This window comes from Mytilus edulis, chromosome 10 (genome assembly GCF_963676685.1).
Source record: "Mytilus edulis chromosome 10, xbMytEdul2.2, whole genome shotgun sequence".
In the NCBI taxonomy this organism is placed as follows: domain Eukaryota; kingdom Metazoa; phylum Mollusca; class Bivalvia; order Mytilida; family Mytilidae; genus Mytilus; species Mytilus edulis.
Genome location: NC_092353.1, coordinates 54,913,831 through 54,933,853, shown reverse-complemented (window position 1 = coordinate 54,933,853; position 20,023 = coordinate 54,913,831). Strand labels below are relative to the sequence as shown.

Sequence of the window (20,023 nt, the reverse complement as noted above, 5' to 3'; positions counted from 1 at the left end):
GATATAAATAGATTTTGTCCTCATGCAATTGGATTTTTAAAGGTCCGTTTGATTTCACGTTATGGTTTAAAAAATAAGTTAATTAATATTTTTACCTGGATAAGAATTTTTTGTGGATCGAATCAGTCAATGAAATGGTTCACCTTTCAATATTGACATTCTTTTCCTTTTAATGGATGAACAAGACTTATGCATGTGTAACCAATCTCTAGCTGATTGGTTAAATTGACAGTCATATGAATACAGAATAAATGAGGTTGAATTGTTCACTTGCAAGGGGAATAATTCATCAGCAATATTTCTTAGCTCATTTTGACAAAATTGAACCAAATTGGCTTCTTTAAACAAATTATTATTTCATTATTTCACTTTTTTAAAACATGATTGAACCAAACAAAATCATATTCTAATTTTTTCATATCTCGTAGCTAGTGTCCCTTTAATCGATAATTTAGACACATTTCAAAGATTTCTAATTAAAATAACACTAACATAATTGTCAATAAGACAGAGATAGCATAGTCCAGTTTATCTTTGTAAAAATAATGGTTATTTAATTGTAAATGGACTGGTCCAAACTCTACAAATAACTTTGGTCTTCCCTTTCCTTGTTTTCTTTGTTTTTATTTTTAACACACGGACACGCTGCACTGTTTTATGTCCCAACTTATGCCCAACTATTCTGTCCATAAAATCTCCTGTGTCTACCTGAAAAAAGGAAAAATGAGGATGAATTAATAATATAACAGATAATGCTTTTATAAAATATTTCTCAACTGTTTTGAAAAATGGGGGCAAATAATTTTTTTATTCTTGTACATATGAAAAAACTCTCTTTCTTTTTCCATGGGTACTGATTTTTGAAGATTTTTTTAATTTTGTTACTATGAGTGTATCTTGTTTATCAAAGATGCACCTAAAATATTCATTGCCATTTCAAAAAAAATGTTAAAAATCTATAGTATACTATATAGTCAAGTGCCATTTCAATTGGTTAGGAAAATTCAACCAGTATTTAATGGTCAAGTGCCATTTCAATTGGTTAGGAAAATTCAATTAGTATTTTATGGTCAATGACATTGCTAAATATTATCAAAGAGTCTGTTGAAAAGGCTGGAGATGGTTGGTCAAACTTTACAAACATTTAAGCATGGGTTCCATGGTTCTTTTATTCCCCAAGATGGCAAGATATTTCAGATCTTCTCTTGCATGGTTAGTTTTTTTATACAAAGCTTTACTGTTTCCTCAACATAGCTGCAATAAACTGTATAGAAACATGTTGTAATTTAGAATTGAATGCTTCTTTTTGTAACTTCATTGAAGTGTAAAAGCGTTGACCGAAGTACATTTTGTATGAAGCACATAAGCGCTTCATTCTAAAAATGTGCACTTAGTCAACTCTTTTACAACCCTATGAGGTTACAAAAAGAAGCATTCAATACTTATAATTACATTTTTTAGCTAGGATCATGAAAACATGATTTTTATCAACTTTTATTTAATTTACATGTGCACTTTATTGTGAGACCTCATGTCATCATGAATGATAAATTTGATTGTGTAATGAAGTTGATTAAGGAATAACTCAAGATTGCAGTGTAGCCAATCAGAATAACGTATTATAATGAAACATACATCTAATTTAATTATAACCATATAAAACAAACAATGGAGAGTTATCTCATTGGCACTCATACCACATGTTCCTCTATCTAAAACAATATTTCTGTATGTGTCTGTCCCAAGTCAGGAACCTATAATTCAGTGGTTGTCATTTGTTGCTTTATATCATATGGGTGTTGATCATTGTTGAAGGCCATATACTGATTTATAGTTGCTAACTTCTGTCATTTGGTCTCTGGTGGAGAGTTGTCTTGATGGCAATCAAACCAAACTGTCTATTTTTTTTTACCAACATAGAAACCCTTGGTAAGACAAACATAACAATCATACAAGCATAGAAATTAAAGACAGGCATGCAAGTTTTGATCTTAGGTCAATGAAGATAACTAGTATACTAAATTATTTAAAATAATGTCATTATTTGAAAAAAACATTAAAGCATAAACATATGGAGTGCAAATCAAGCCTACACGGTGAGGCTACACCATAAAATTTGTATTTACAATTGACAACCATATATTAAACTAAAAATAAACCTGGTATGTTTTAAGTTTACAACAGCCATTTTCTGTGGATTTTGTAGGGTATCAATTTTTGAGGAGTAAGTGGGTATTCTGAACATATTAATGTTCAAAGAAGTACAGTTTTCTATAGCTTGGGGTCAGACTTTTAGTTGGCAAAACCACAAAATGAATTGTCCACGAAAAAATACAAGTTTTCCTCAATTATCTGCAACACCTGTTCTAACAGTAAGTCAATTAAACTACCTTTGTACTTTTATTTTTGAAAACTGCTCCATTTACTCTTAATTTATTATTGTAAAACTCCTCATCCATTTTCCTATTAATAGAACAAATTATAAATTCAAGATATCATATAACTGCTTAATCCATGAAAATAAAATCGTCATAAATACCAGGACTGAAATTCCTATTGTTTTCTCTCTTTGATTTTCACAATTTTGGACAAATCTCACACATTAGCAAAATTAAAAATTGGCAGTACTGAAACTGGGTTATTACTAATAAAACTAACAAAGGCAGAAAAAAATTAAAGTCAATATTCTCACTAACAAAATTATTTAACGAATAATTGATGATACCATGCAGATAGAGCATAATAGAGTTATCTCCCATGTTGAATATTGGAAATATGCACCGTTTCTATCCTGACATTTTTCAGTCATAAATGCTAGTGAACTGTAGTAGAATAGAATAATGTATTAGGAACCTCTAGCCTTTACTAGTCTTTTGTTTTTTTTTATATTTTGGGTTCACTTGTGTATGTTTTGTGGTTTAGTGTTGCATCCATTTGGCTGAACTAGTATATATACATTTTGCACATTATTGTAATTTGTTTAAGGGCCAGCTAAACCTGTCTACAAGTGAAAGGTTTTCTAGCTGTGTTGAAGACCCATTTGTGGCCATGGCTGTTTTCTGCTCTTTGGTCAGTTTTGTTGTCTCTTGAACACATTCCCTGGTGGTTCTTGATAATAAAAAACTGTTTCAAATATTTACGTTCTACTCTCTCCTAAAGATTTGGCTAACAAAGCATCAACCCTCATAGCCGCCACTACAACTTCTTTCTCTACAAATTCAGTTGTTGCAACGTCATCCTCTGCATATAACTCAAATTCTTCATCTGACTGAAAAAAAGTTAGACTATTTATTATTTAAATAAGAAAGTTTTTCAATCTTGCATTCAATTGTTAAGGGTTTTTTTTCAACACCGGTAATACATGTATGTGTAGGTTTTATATATACTCCTATATTATATATATGTACTAATATATGAAAACTGCTGTTTCTTATTTGTGTTTGTAACTATGTATACTGTTTTGTTTATTACATTTGTAAAAATAATCTTATAATGATATTATATTATGCTCCTTGTGAGCCCATTTGATGGAAATAAAGCATCTTCTTCTGTATATGAATTCCTATGTAAATTATAACTAGAACATGTAGAATACCTTTCTGGTGCACCTGTTTTTACTCTCCATTGTGAGTTGGGATCATCAAATATAGCTGACCTATTGCTTAGGGAAATTGAAACAACAGACCAAAGAACAAAGCTTATCCAATGAACTATGAAAATGAGGTCAAGGACAGATTGTAAATGCCATAATAATAAACTTTGCATATATTCTATACATCTAATATAGCTGACCTAATGCTATAAGTATTTGAAAAACTTATCAAAACATAAATAACAACATTGACCAATGAGATAAGATATGCCAGACATAACTGTACACTTTACAATCATTTAATACACAAAATACAGTTTACCTATTGCCAATAATACTGAAAAACAGACAAAATCACAAAACTTAATATTGATCAATGAACCATAGAAAATGAGGTCAAGGTCAGATGGTCAACATGTGCATGCTCATACATATATAGTATTTAAGAAATGGACATAATCACATAACTTCACTGATCTATGATATGAGGGTTAGGTCAATTGAACTGACTTAAAAAAAAGGTACATGTTGCAACAGTTACCCATTGATACACCAAATAGAGGATTTCTTTTTGTCGAGTATCAAGTATCGAGTAACAAAAAGTGAGTATCGAGCTATAAAAAGTGAGTATCGAGTTACAAAAAGCGAGTAGCGAGTAACAAAAAGTGAGTAGCGAGTTATAAAAAGTGAGTATCGAGTTATAAAAAGTGAGTAGCGAGTAACAAAAAGTGAGTAGCGAGTTATAAAAAGTGAGTAGCGAGTTATAAACAGTGAGTAGCGAGTAACAAAAACCGAGTATCGAGTTATAAAAAGTGAGTAGCGAGTAACAAAAAGCGAGTATCGAGTTATAAAAAGTGAGTATCGAGTTATAAAAAGTGAGTAGCGAGTAACAAAAGGTACTTATCATTTTTATATCAGCGCATCATAGTTCATTGCAAAGGATATTCATTTTAATTTTATAACTCGCTACTCACTTTTTGTTACTTGCTCCTCACTTTTTATAACTCAATACTCGCTTTTTGTTACTCGCTACTCACTTTTTATAACTCGATACTCACCTTTCATAACTTAATACTCACTTTTTGCAACTTGATACTTGCTACTCGACTAAAAGTAAATCTCCACCAAATATAGTCAAAAAAACTTTAAAAAAAAGAGAGAAATTTGCATGATAAAAAAACTGTTTAATTTTAATTTTTATTTTTAGTCACCTAGCAATTAAAATGATGTCAAGGACAATAGACATCAAGGCCGTAACTAGACATCTTATTTAAGTGAGGCGAAATTTTTTTTTTTGGGGGTTTGAAATGAATGGTGCAAAATCCTGCATTCTAGGCATTTTTAGAGAGTTTGATAATGTTTTGAATTTGGACACTTTTTATATAAATTTTTCATATTTTAAGACTTTTACTAACACCGAATTTTTAACAACTTTATTTAAATTTATATGTAACATGTGTAAGATAATCATTCAAATATCACTGATTTGAGTCTGCTGCCAGAACATAGAACAAACATCGATTCAGTAGAGTTTTCCAAATTTTTCTATGGCCGGTTCAGTCAAATCGTTTCAGAATCATAATTTGGTCTGCTGATATCCTTATCGCGATGAACATGGAGCATGGCAAGATTGCGCAATCTCTCGCCTCTCAGGCATGCTCTTTTCCAAGTTTTCAGTTGTTTCAGGGCAGTCTGTGTTTCTAAAGGTAGCACATCATCATCATCAACACAATGATCAATGTCTTCTCCAATTCCTTCTTCATCAGCAATTCGGTAGCAGCATCGGTAGTAACAGTTTTGTTTGCAAAAGGGAATTAAGCTTTCCTGTAAGCACCATCATACAGTCGCAGTTACAAAATATTAAACTCGCTTTTATGCTGACAAAGAGTAGACAAACTAGGGATAGATTGAGATAAGATACATGTATATGATTCTATCTATAGAGTAAGTATATATGGTTACAGGAGAATTGGAATGAAGTTTTTGGCGTTTGTACATGTAGTTCCGTAATTTCAATTTATTTCTGGTGGTATTTTAGTTCCAGAATCTAAAAATTTAGGGGTTAGGGTTTGGGAGTGTCCGATTCCGAAACCCCGAATATAAAGAAACGAAATTCCGTAGTCCCGAATAAGTAAAGACAAAATCCTGTGTTTAAGGTTCTACCATTCCTCAATAATATCAAATTGGAATATGGGATATTCTTTCAATTTTTAAGGTTAAAGAAACATGGATAAAAACTAATCCATGCATTCATGTTTCATATTATTTATATTTCATTTATCTGTAAAGAGAAAGTTTAAAGTTCGTGAAATGAATACGCAGACAGAACTGCCCCCTTGCGATGCCCAGTACTTGATTTGTCAAAAGTTGGTGAAACGGAGAAATGAATTCGCAGACAGGACTGTCCCCTTCCGAAGACCAGTACTTTATTTGTCAGTCTACTTATCGTTTTTTTTTATTGTTCTAATGAAGTTATATGCAATACTCAGACTCTGTTCACAAAAAAACTAGTTTACTAGAATTATTCCTTCTTTACCTTCAGTGTCCAGTGTCGCTTTTCCTTTTTCTGCAAGAGTCTGTTATAACTAAAGATCCATGATGATAATTGTTACTAGGTTAATGTAATCGAGAAACATCACCCGTTGAGATGCTGAGTTATATCAAGGAAGAATAGTTTAAAAGGAATGATGACAAGTTATAGAAATTAAGGTTGAGACAGAACAACAAATGACTATTATATTTATATTATGTATAAAAAAAAAGATCAGTGTCGAAATTTTAGTGAGGCAATTGCCTCACTTGCCTCAAGGGTAGTTACGGCCTTGGACATATGATAGATGGAAACAGAGACATATAATACAAGTTAATTGTATTATATGTCTGATATAATACAAGTTAATTGTATTATATGTCTGATGGAAAGTTACTAACATATTGTACTAATGTATTTGTATGCAAGGTATGAAGCATCCAGGTGACCATGTACTTGGATAGTTGAACCTGACCGGAAGTAATATATTTAGCTTTATACAAAAAGTTAACACAGCTGCCACTAGATAGTACTATCTATGTCTCTCATCCTGTGAATTTTGTTTAATGGCTTTAAGGATTACAAGTATTAAATGAGGTTATCTGGGTATTCTGACTGTCTTAATATTTATAACAAACCTCCTCGTCTAAATCTTCATTGTCATCAGTCTCTGAATCTGAATTGTCAGTTTGTTCAATCTTTTTTCTCTTTTTTTGCAGGCAATCAGTAGTACTAAAATGCCTTTTCACTGTTGGACAACATAGTGTTCCTAAGTTTGAATAGCTACTGTCTAGAGATTTCTTTTCGGATGAAATTGCTTGAAGTTTCTTTAAACAGCAATATGAAAGTGATGATCTTTGACCTAAAACGTCGTATCTGATGTTTTTTGACACTATAGATGGTAATGAGTACCGACTAACTGTTCGAAATATTTTAGAAAAATACAACATGATGATTATTTGGATGGGGATGTTATGGCACGGGGAGAGAAATCTAAAAATAATGGTACTCTCTGTAAAAATATTATCACACGGTTTACCTCTGAAAAAGAATGCTATTTAATACTTTTATTAATTTTATGATATACTTGATTATACTATAAAATAACATTTATAAAGATAACTTCTAGCCTAGAAAACAAAACACCAACTAAGCGACAACTCGGAAACGCTTTTCAGTTTTTAGGTAACTTCTTCTAACGTGCTAAATATTAAACTTTAGAAAATTGGCGGGGAAAGTTGATAATCGCAATGTCCAATGGTGTAGACAGCCTAGATAATGCTCCTAGTACAGACGAAAGCCCAACAGAAGAAAATCCAAATCAGACTTTAGTATTGCAATGTTCACAATGTAGTTCAATTATGGGGGATACAACCGCTTGGGCTTTTGCTGATGATGTATTGAGGACCGTCAGTTTAAAAAGTATGTCAAAATATTTCTGATTGTTTATCTTGATTACCTACGAAATACAGACCATACACAGTCAATCATATTCCAACTTTATGTAATTTTATGTGTTATCCTATCTCGAAGACATGATTAACAGTGGCAGGTCCAGCCATTTTATATAAAACAAAGGGAGGGGGTCAATAAATGTTCCTATTTCAAATGCATTGATTGCAGGAAAAAAGGGGGCGTTCCAACCCCCTTGATCAGCCACTAATTAATCTCATTGTTTCATTTGTCTAAAGCATAAGATGCAAATATACATTGTATCTTTCAGCAAAAAGTAAAAGGTAAAAACGTCAACAATCACAAACAATTTAGTGACTATAAAACAAAAACATTGTAGTCGAATTTGTTCGAAAAAAGGGGTCTCACTAATTAGCGACAAGAAGCGTCAAGAAGTGACAAAAAGCGACAAGAAGTGTCAAGAAGAATAATTTTAGCAACAAGAAGCTGATAAGCGACAAGAAAACATATTTTTTTTTTATTAAATATAAAAAAATATGCATTTAGTCTCTTATGGGCAGAAATAAATTGAATTTTTTTATTATTATATTGATAGATGAAGAAATTATATTTGTAAGAGCAAAGGAAATGCACTCCCTATAGAATGAAAATATAAACAAAGATTTTTCACTTTCCTTTTGAAGGATTTATTGAAACAAAAACATGAAATATTATTTCCTTTCCAACTGTTCAATTCATTTTTAGCTCACCTGGCCCGAAGGGCCAAGTGAGCTTTTCTCACCACTTGGCGTCCGTCGTCCGTCGTCGTCGTCCGTCGTCGTCGTTAACAATTTACATTTTGAACTTCTTCTAGAGAACCACTGAATGGAATGGAACCAAACATGGCATGAATGTTCCTTATGAGGTGCTGACCAAGTGTTGTTACTTTGTAGCCGATCCATCATCCAAGATGGCCGCCAGCGGGGGACTTAGTTTAACATAGGACGCTATGGGAAATGCATACAAATGACTTCTTTTAGAGAACCATTGAATGGAATGAAACCAAACATGGCATGAATGTTCCTTATGAGGTGCTGACCAAGTGTTGTTACTTTGTTGCCGATCCATCATCCAAGATGGCCGCCAGCCGGGGACTTAGTTTAACATAGGACCCTATGGGAAATGCATACAAATGACTTCTTTTAGAGAACCACTGAATGGAATAAAACCAAACATAGCACGAATTATCCTTATGGGGTGCTGACCAAGTGTTGTTACTTTGTAGCCGATCCATCATCCAAGATGGCCGCCAGCGGGGGACTTAGTTTAACATAGGACCCTATGGGAAATGCATACAAATGACTTCTTATAGAGAACCACTGAATGGAATGAAACCAAACATAGCATGAATGTTCCTTATGGAGTGCTGACCAAGTGTTGTTACTTTGTAGCCGATCCATTATCCAAGATGGCCACCAGCGGGGACTTAGTTTAACATAGGACCCTATTGGAAATGCATACAAATGACTTCTTCTAGTGAACCACTGAATGGAATGAAACCAAACATGGCATGAATGTTCCTTATGGAGTGCTGACCAAGTGTTGTTACTTTGTAGCCGATCCATCATCCAAGATGGCCGCCAGCCGGGGACTTAGTTTAACATAGGACCCTATGGGAAATGCATACAAATGACTTCTTTTAGAGAACCACTGAATGGAATAAAACCAAACGTAGCATGAATGTTCCTTATGGGATGCTGACCAAGTGTTGTTACTTTGTAGGCGATCCATCATCCAAGATGGCCGCCAGCGGGGGACTTAGTTTAACATAGGACCCTATGGGAAATGCATACAAATGACTTCTTCTAGAGAACCACTAAATGGAATGAAACCAAACATAGCATGAATGTTCCTTATGGAGTGCTGATCAAGTGTTGTTACTTTGTAGCTGATCCATTATCCAAGAAGGCCGCCAGCGGGGGACTTAGTTTAACATAGGACCCTATGGGAAATGCATACAAATCACTTCTTCTAGTGAACCACTGAATGGAATGAAACCAAACATGGCATGAATGTTCCTTATGTGGTGCTGACCAAGTGTTGTTACTTTGTAGCTGATCCATCATCCAAGATGGCCGCCAGCGTGGGACTTAGTTTAACATAGGACCCTATGGGAAATGCATACAAATGACTTCTTTTAGAGAACCACTGAATGGAATGAAATCAAACATGGCGTGAATGTTCCTAATGTGGTGCTGACCAAGTGTTGTTACTTTGTAGCTGATCCATTATCCAAGATGGCCGCCAGCGGGGGACTTAGTTTAACATAGGACCTTATGGGAAATGCATACAAATGACTTCTTTTAGAGAACCACTGAATGGAATAAAACCAAACATTGCATGAATGTTCCTTATGAGGTGCTGACCAAGTGTTGTTACTTTGTAGCCGATCCATCATCCAAGATGGCCGCCAGCAGGGGACTTAGGTTAACATAGGACCCTATTGGAAATGCATACAAATGACTTCTTTTAGAGAACCACTGAATGGAATAAAACCAAACATGGCATGAATGTTCCTTATGAGGTGCTGACCAAGTGTTGTTACTTTGTAGCCGATCCGTCATCCAAGATGGCCGCCAGTGGGGGACTTTTGAATGAAATTAAACATGTTCCTTTCCTTATAAATGAGGTTGTGTTGTCACTTTTTGCCAAATTTTATATTTTTTTATATGATTTCAAAAACCCAAGTAGAATCAGGTGAGCGATACAGGCTCTTGAGAGCCTCTAGTTTATGATAGGACCAACGTTAGCTGTGGATTCACCCTAAGGTAATACACAATGTAGAACATCAAATGAGATTAAGGAGGCGTGTGTCCCTTGTTTTATTGCTACAATAACATCCAATTAACACCTTCAACTTTGTACATGCGCCAGAATATACAATCATTGTAAATAGAGAACACCTGTTGAAAACTCAAGATTGTCATTAATTTCCTTTAATCTTCAATCAATATGCATAAACATGATAAATATCGTGAAATGAGGCAATACACTAAATAAAATGATGAAAAATATTCACATTTTAATTGTGTTTTCCTCTTGTTTGATTTCAGTTCTATGTATTTCACAATTTGTGTCTGTATTTTCAGGACAATGATGTACAAATAATTCATTTTGCAAGCTTAATATATATTTTACAAATAGAGTTTTAACAAACCAAATTATAAGATAAATATATTAATGGTCTAAAACACAAGGCCAAAATAAAAAGATTGTATGTTTGCCCAAACGCGACCGACCCAAAATAAACCCGCCGACTCAAATTCTTTTTTTGACGTTTTTTAGAAGAATTTTTTTTTTTTGCTGATTTTTTTCGTGTCTGCTCCGTCATCGTATAAAACTTAAAGTTTGTCGTCTTTGCGTTTGAGAGTAACTATGAATAAGATTAAAAGAAAGCGCATAAGAGATGCAGTTAATCGATATTCGATGTTCTCTGTTTTTATGTTCTGACTTAACGAACGTAAAGAAGTGAAACATGTGAAGTGGCACAGTTTTTTTTACGCTCTAGTTGTCTGTACTACCAAACCCTTACCTATATGCTCAATGTTAATTTCATCGTGTAAACGAATATCTGATAAGAATATTCAGGTAGATTTGTTCAAAATCATGTGCAATCGAATATTTTCAATGTTATTCTGACAGGAAATGGATCCGGAAGTTGCGAATATACAATCTTGCAAGAAGATTTTGTTTTTACTGAATAAAAAGGAATTATTTCTTGATAAATTGTTGTCTTTAACTATAATCTTCCTTTATCATGTGAATTAGATGCCTTTTTTTCAAATAGTTCAAATTTACAAGTCTTAGTTGACAAGATCAGTACGTTGCTGTTTGGGAGAATTTGATAAGACTATAAGTGCTCACAGAATCAGAATATAATCTTAACTGAATGTAACTCCTTCTGAATAATTTATTGCAATATAAATATAAATCCCCTTTGACAAGAGAAATCTGGCTTTTGTCAGAAATATTTTTTTCACATGTGCAAAAGTAAACACATGTTATGGTGGGATTTTTATACAAATTTGTGAGGAAGCCTCTGGAACCTGATGACCTAAAAATAAAATAGTCTTCAGAAAACGTTAACTTTATGCAATTATACTTTATCAATAATGATTATTTTCAAAAATTTGAACTTGATTATTTAAAGAAATAAAATTATAACAAATATGTTTTTAGTTTGGAGATTCTACAGAACATGCTTTGATCTATTTATAGCCAAATTAGTTTACCTGTGTGATAATGTTAAGAAATGAATGCTTCTTTTTGTAAATTTATTTGGGTGTAAAAGCGTTGACCGAAGTACATTTTGTATGAAGCGCGGAAGCGCTTCATTCTAAAAATGTACGCACGGTCAATGCTTTTACAACCCTATAAAGTTACAAAAAGAAGCATTCAATACTTATAATTACATTTTTTAGCTATGATCATGAAAACACGAATTTTATATATTTTATTATTTAATTCACCTGTGCACTTTATTGTTGGAGCACATGTTATCATGAGTGAAAAGTGCAACTGCTTATGGAATAACACGTGATGTGCAGTTAAACAATCAGAATAAAATATTATAATGAAACATAGATCTAATGTAATTATTAAAATATAAATTTTCAAAAAAAAAAAAAAGACAAACTATGGATGGTAGATAATAATTCATTTAAAATATTTTAGGACATTTAATCTATTTTAATAGATATAGGGTTTAAAAACTGCAAACAAATTAAATCAATACATAGTCAGCTGATATTTTTTTTTACACAAACATCGTGTTGATGTAACTGTTGAAAATCACTTCATAAATCCACCAGCCCTTTCACACATGTAGCAATTGTCAGGGTTATAAACATCTCAGGATACAAATCATAAAGTAGACTAATTTATGTATAGAGGTTTTAAATTCATGGCTTTTGGTTGACTCTACAAAGGTTTTGACGAAAAAAACAGATGTACTGTTTTAAGATCTTTAAAAATTTTCATGCAAATTCTGAAAGAAAAAAAAAAAAGAATTTGCCTACCTACCTACCCACACCCAGTCATCATGGGTCGGGTTTGGGCAAACTGAAATATTTTTAATTGTGGCCCAAAGAAAAGTAATCTCATAATACAACAGGGTAAACGAAATACTGGCAGTTACACATGACATACATAATAATGATAAAATATCATGTAAATAAATGTTTCAATTTTTTTCTATCAAATGAATGTTAACTTTCTTGTTGCTGAAATTGTTTTCTTTTGCATATTCTTTTAATATTTATTTGGAATAAGTAATTTTGATTAAAAAAAATATGTTTTCTTGTCGCTTAATAGTTTCTTGTCTCTTCTTGTCGCTAAAATAATTCTTCCTGTCGCTTCTTGACGCTTCTTGTTGCTAATTAGTGAGACCTAAAGATTTAATAGTTGAAATTTGGAAAAACAGGCTGTCTTTTCAGCCTGTTTTTTTCAAATTTCAACTATTAAATCTGATGTCTTTTCACAAAATTAAAACAAGGGACTTGATAATCAGGGCCAAATATTGGGTCTCCTGTACTTAATATGGTGTTACAATATGAAATATATTCTGGAGTGCAGCTACTAATATAACAGTAGAGGGTAGAGGTATTTTGAAATCAGTAGATTAATTACTTAAAGCTGGCATTCAGTAATTGTGAGTTTCAAGACATATATGATATTGTCTATTATTTTCTTCTTGTACTTAGTTTTGCACTTATGAACAATTATTATTGTATTTGGATTTGTTGTATGAGAGAAGTTTTCTTTTATTATCATAGATGCATCTGAAAAAGTTTTAATAACAGAAGTCCTGGATACATCAAAGAATGGCACAGATTTTGGCAGGTACAGCATAATTTTCTGATTTCAGAGGAAAATAACTTCTTAATACAAAGTTAAAGTGTGATAAAATGATATTTTAAATATTTAAATCACAGGGTAAGGGAGCTACCATTTGATTTTTATGAGGGGGATAGGATGAAATTTGAAAAAAAGGCAGGACAGGAGTTTTGAGTAAAAAAAAAAAGGCAGGATGAGACACTTGCAAAAAAAAAAAGGCAGGACCGAACAGAGTGAAAAATAAAAAGGCAGGACAGAGATTACAGCTAAAAAAAAATGCAGGACAAAATTTTTCATCCTAGCCCCCCCATAAAAATCAAATGGTAGCTCCCTAACATTTAACATACCGTATGACATCAATAATAAAATATGTTTTCATAAGTATTATGTTGATAATTAGCATCTGTTTCAATTAATAAAAATGTCTCAAAAAGTTAGATGTTGTTTTAAGGATAAAATTATGTTTAAAAAGAAATACTAGCTGTCATACACCTACATGTAGATTCTTTTTTTCTGTTGCAAAGTTAAAACTGACAGAATGATTCAAATAATCAATTTATTTGAAATTTAGAAATATTTTGCACTCAAGGTTCAGTTGATTGTTAAGATGCTAAGTTTTGCCAATTGAATTTACATGTCACTTTTGTTGTCTATCATGTCTATTTTTAGTGCCTTTAATGTGCTGAAGTGTGAAGTATGCAATGAAGAGATCGGTCGAATGTACCGTACAACGCCAACTCAGCTGGATCATTTACGTGGACTCTTCTCTCTATTTATAGATAAATTAACCAGGTGACAATAAAATAAAATTGAGAATGAAAATAGGGAATATGTCAAAGAGACTACAACTTGACCAAAAAGCAGAAAACAGTTGAAGACCACAAATGGGTCTTCTAAACAGCAAGAAAATCCTAAACAAAACTACTAGTTCAGTAAAAATAGATGTCATACCAAACTGCAAAACATATTAATGATGTCTGCGTGTCATGTTTTGGAATTTTTGTCAGATTTTCGGAATCCTCTAGTTTTATCCATTTGAATCAAGGACGTATAACTAACTAATATACGTCCTTGATTTGAATGCCTTAAAAAAATTTCCTCATGAACCCCCATTTTTCTTTTTATAAATCTTTTACATGTATAATTATAAGTCATTTGTAAAAGTCTTATAAAATTTTATTTATTTTTTAATAGTATTTGAGAACTTTAACTGGTCAATGATAAAGCTATGAAAAATCAAGAGAGAACATTTTCCCGCCAAAATTCCAATGGCTTATATCTCGAAAACAAGCACACAGACCCCTATATTTTTTTTGCTTTTTTAATTCCTCAATTTATTCCCTATCAGTACATACTAGTTTTATGAAAAGTTATTTATTTAGAAACTGAGCAGCGAACATCCTTAATGAACTCAAGTTAAAAAAACATGCAGGACTAACATTCACTTCATTTGATAGTGTTTATTCAGAATTTTATCTATGAATTTTTTACAGTGAAAAGAGGGGTGTAAGGGAGCTACCATTTGATTTTTATGGGGGGGCTAGGATGAAATTTGAAAAAAATAGGCAGGTCGGGAATTTTGAGTAAAAAAAAAAGGCAGGATGAGACACTTTGCAAAAAAAAAAGGCAGGATGACAATTTAGGTAAAAAAAGTCAGGATAAACTAAAAAAAAAAAAGGCAGGACCGAATAGAGTGAAAAATAAAAAGGCAGGACAGAGATTACAACTAAAAAAAAATGCAGGACAAAATTTTTCATCCTAGCCCCCCCATAAAAATCAAATGGCAGCTCCCTAATAAATTTGGGATGGGGGATAAAGGGAGTAAAACTAGTAAGGATGTGGAATATAAGTGGTAAGAGAGGTGTGATCTGGGTTAAAAGGAATGATATAAATTTCCATTTTTTCAACAGAAATTCATTAAGGTAGTACTTAATCTACAAGAAGGTATACTTTTGGTCAGACATTTTGAAAGGGAGGTAATTAAAATTTTAAAACTTGATATGATTATAAAAGGATTTTTTATGTATGAAGTCAGCGCTTTTTTCTAAAGGAGCCATTTAGGGTTCTTGGAGTGTCTGGTTCAAATGGTTAATTCTCAAAATTCAGCACAAAAACCCATTTAGATTTTGCAAAATTTAAACAATAGAACATTACATTTCAGCAGCAGACATGTTTAATGTATACACATATGAATTTGTTTTGTAGTTACCAAGTTGGTTCATGTTCACAGAGCTGTCAGGCTTTGACCTTAGATGACACATTATCTTTTGGAGAATTAAAAGAAATGCATACCAAATTAAATAAGGTAAATCTTAATCCAAAATAGATAAGCGCTTTTCCATTAAACTGTATGTGGGAGGGTAAGAAGGGAAGTTTAATCATTGAATGGGGGTCATGGGTCTTTTTATTCCCCATTTATTATGCTCCATTTATGGGCATTATGTTTTCTGGTCTCTGTGTCCGTCCAACCGTTCGTCTGTCCATCTGTTCGTCTGTTCCTGCGTTTGTCCGTTTGTCTGTCCCGCTTCAGGTTAAAGTTTTTGGTCGAGGTAGTTTTTGATGAAGTTGAAACTTTGTAAACATATTCCCTATGATATAATCTTTCTAATTTTAATGCCAAATTAGAGATTTTATCCCATGTTCACGGCCCACTGAACATAGAAATGATAGTGTGGATGGGGCATCCGTGCATGTACTTGGGACCCATTCTTGTGTTGATATGTGTCTACAACCAATTCTATGCAGAATTATCTAAAAAAGGTTCTTGATTGTAGGGATGTTTTGAAAGTCCCTTCTTTCCCTCTTACATACATTTCAATGGAAGAGCTTTTATAGAATATAATTGTGTTGAGAATTATAAACTTCAAGTGAAATCTTAATGCAGAACCTAACACTTGATTTTCCTTTTTGAAAATGGGATCTTGTAGGATTTCTTAGGTTCTATTTCATGTGTGATGTCTTTATGATATTTGCCATCAAACAATCAATCTGTTTAATATGTTTGGTTTTAACTTGTAAATTTGTTTTCTATTTTTATGCCCCATTTATGGGCATTATGTTTTCTGGTCTGTGCGTCTGTCCGTTTGTTCGTCTGTACTTTTGTCCGTCCGTTCGTCTGTCCGTCTGTTCGTCCTGCTTCAGGTTAAAGTTTTTGGTCCAGGTTAAAGTTTTGGGTCGAAGTAGTTTTTGATGAAGTTTAAGTCCAATCAACTTGAAACTTAGTAAACATGTTCCCTATGATATGATCTTTCTAATTTTAATGCCAAATTTGAGATTTTATCCCATTTTCAGGGTCCACTGAACATAGAAAATGATAGTGCGGATGGGGCATCCGTGTACTTGGGACACATTCTTGTTTAGACAATTTCAATTTTAGTAATTGTCAGATTATAAAGTCTGGAATTAAGTTTGTGTATTATAGTGATTCTGAAGTTTTTATGATAATTGCCATCGAACAATCAATCTGTTTAATATGTCCGCCTCTAGTGAAACATTATTAAATTTGTTTTCTATAAATACTGTGGATTCATTTATTTTCGTGGGTACCAATTTTTCATGGTAAGAAGAAAATTTACATATTTGTAGATATCTATATATAATTTTGTGGTTTTGGCAAAGTCTTCATGCATTCCTTAAGAAAATTTGAAATCTGTTGAACATTTATACTTGTGGTTCTACTGTACCCACAAAATCCACGGAAGTTGGTATCCAACGAATATTAATGAATCAGCAGTAAAAAAAATTATTTTGACAATTTCAATTTAAATAATTGTCAGATTATTATTAAGTCCTGAGTTAAAGTATGTTTACTTTACTTTTTCGTTTAGTTTTCTGTGTTTTTATTTGAAGAGTGTATGATTATTTTGACCTCATTCAATATTTTTATGGATATCAGAAGTTAGATTGTGATCGCTGATGCAAAGGAATTACACAGCAGGAATTTTTTTTTTATTACAGATAAAGCATGTCCTGGTAACTGTGGACGGTAGGCTGAAACATATAGAGACATTCCTTGAGGAGTATGATGACCAACCAGAAAGTGTCCCTGATGAAAGCCACAATATAATTCCTGCCGAAAATCACAGGAAAGAAGGCAGTTTTCACGCATTTATACCACCACAGCAACCAGAAGCAGTAAGAAGACCAGAAACAATGTCCAGGGAAATGTTCAATAATGGCGTGACTTCCGAAAATAGTGTTCAGTCGTACAATGCAGGTATGCTTTCATCAAAGGGTGCTCAGAAGAGACCGGCTTTTAGGAAATTTGATGAAGGGAATAGTAGTGTTTATTCTAGAAGTGAAGATGTTCGTCAGGAGACTGATGATGGTCTTCAATCTAGTTACAGAACAAGTCAGTCATACATGGATACAAATAAAAGGAAGAAACATTCTGATCCAAGGGCAGATAATTCAACTTACAAAAATAAAAGAAGCAAATATTAATTCTGATACAGTGACTATAGTTTTAAGTGCTAGAATGTGATGTTATATTTTTCTATGGTATTTTGGTTTACAATGTTCAAGAAATGCTGGGGTGATGTTACATTCTTATTAATGAAATTTGATATGTAGCATTGTACATTTTATCTTCTGCATCCTGTGATATGATTTGCCGTTTCAGAAACTAATGTATTCTGGGTAATATTCTCAAAAGAGTACACCAAACTATTGTGATTGGTTCAAAACGTTCTAAACAATGGAAATCGATCCAATGAGGTAACGTTATTTTCATTTTGGTGTACAAACAATGAGATTACCCACAGTCCTTTAGATTCTGAAATGGTGAATTGGTTGTCACACAGGAAAATGTTTTATTACATTTAAAAAAGTGTATTGGGAGTACAATACATACAATGATGTTTAAATTTCTGGTTTTCCACAGGTTTTTGAGTAATCTAATTTAAATAAGATCCCTTAATTGCTCCCATTCTGACATGCACTACTTATAAAACAATACAAGTTCAATTAGTTATCTGGCTGGGAAGACTTATTATGCAGCTGATTTAATGCTTTGAAATGGAGTTTTAAATAATGCAAGTGAAATCTTGGTTCATAAATAGATGTGTTCATCATGTTCATAGTTATTATTATTTTTGTAAATAAACTTGCAATATTGCCCATTGTATACAATATTTTTTTTGCAGGGAATTCAATATAAAGAAAATGAACATTCGTGAATGAAAAGTTTTGGGTTTATTGGTGGGAAACATTGTGAAATTTTCTAAACTGATTGGCATGGTCAACTAGGGTTAAAAAAATTAACAAGAGCAATGTTTGACAAAATATATAGCTATTAATTTCAGCTTGCCAAATATATATAATGAATGTCTTGTAACTATTGTTATATAATTTTTTTAGTTGTTATTTTTTATAATTAATAATATGTAATTAACAAGTTTGTTGAAGAGCAATTTGTATGTTTTTTATTTGTTCTTTTAATAGTATATTTTGAATTATGATACTGTACTTAAGTACCAAAAATAAAATGTAATACAGCAATTTCTAACTGCACCCAATTCATGAAAACACATGTACAACTTTAGCCAACTTAACAACATCAGGGTGAGACAGAATAATTTTAATCTATTATGGTGATATGTCTTTCTGCAGACTGTTACTTTGTGTACAATAAAAATAAGATTTGGTATGATTGCCAATGAGATAACTTTTTACCAGAGACCAAATTAGAAGTAAGCAACTATAAGTTATAGTACTGCCTTCAACACTGAACAAAACCCATACGGTATACCTCACAACAATCTTTAAAAGGGCTCCGTTTTTGTCCCACTTGCAAAAACAAGAGGCTCTCAAGAGCCTGAATCGCTCACCTGAATTTTTTTGGTTTAATCTCTCATCAATGATTATTTTGGCTTTTCAATTTATTTAAATGTTCTTTGAATCGTCCTATTTTCTTCAAAAGCAAAAAAAAATCATTTTCTCCTATGTTCTATTTTAGCCATAGGAGCTATGTTTCTTGACATACAAGGAAATGAAATATAAAATTTATACTAGATACTCTGAAACTCTGAAACTCATTTAGCCTAAGTTTGGCTGAAATTGATACAGCAGTTTCATAAGAGAAGATTTTTTAAAGTAAGTCAACATGATGAACAAATTGTGAAAAAAGTCTTTAAAGGGCAATAACTCCTAAAGAGGTCAATTGACAATTTTGGTCAAATTGACTTATTTGTAGATCTTACTTTGCTGATCATATTTGCTGTTTACAGTTTATCTTTATCTATAATAATATTCAAGATAATGACCAAAAACTGCAAAATTTCCTTAAAATTACCAATTAAGTGGCAGCAACCCAACAATTGGATGTTTGATTCATCTGAAAATTTCAGGGCTGATAGATATTGACCTAATGAACATTTTTACTCCATGTCAGATTTGCTCTTAATGCTTTCGTTTTTGAGATATAAGCCAAAAACTGCATTTGACCCCTATGTTCTATTTTAAGTAACGGCGGCCATGTTTTTTGACGGATCAAAAATCAAAGCACACACTTTGTGCAGGATAATCTAAGGAACAATCATGCTAAGTTTTAACCAAATCCATTCAGTAGTTTCAGAGGAGAAGATTTTTTAAAGTTAGCAAATATGATGAACAAA

At 32.5% G+C, this 20,023-nt stretch overlaps 2 protein-coding genes across 2 annotated transcripts; one reads left to right on the top strand and one right to left on the bottom strand.

Annotated features, from left to right (window-relative positions):
* Positions 1-409: 409 nt before the first annotated feature.
* On the bottom strand, positions 410-7,094 carry LOC139492164 (mitochondrial transcription rescue factor 1-like). Its single transcript, XM_071280316.1, has 4 exons — positions 6,761-7,094; positions 3,141-3,268; positions 2,391-2,463; positions 410-708 (listed from the first exon to the last, which is right to left on the bottom strand). The coding sequence occupies exons 1-4, from the start codon at positions 7,070-7,072 to the stop codon at positions 550-552; spliced, it is 672 nt and encodes a 223-aa protein (XP_071136417.1). The 5' UTR covers positions 7,073-7,094; the 3' UTR covers positions 410-549.
* A 230-nt stretch (positions 7,095-7,324) lies between these two features.
* LOC139492163 (protein Mis18-alpha-like) lies at positions 7,325-18,908 on the top strand. Its single transcript, XM_071280315.1, has 5 exons — positions 7,325-7,544; positions 13,349-13,415; positions 14,079-14,201; positions 15,615-15,714; positions 17,367-18,908. The coding sequence occupies exons 1-5, from the start codon at positions 7,373-7,375 to the stop codon at positions 17,850-17,852; spliced, it is 948 nt and encodes a 315-aa protein (XP_071136416.1). The 5' UTR covers positions 7,325-7,372; the 3' UTR covers positions 17,853-18,908.
* The last annotated feature ends 1,115 nt before the right edge of the window (positions 18,909-20,023 follow it).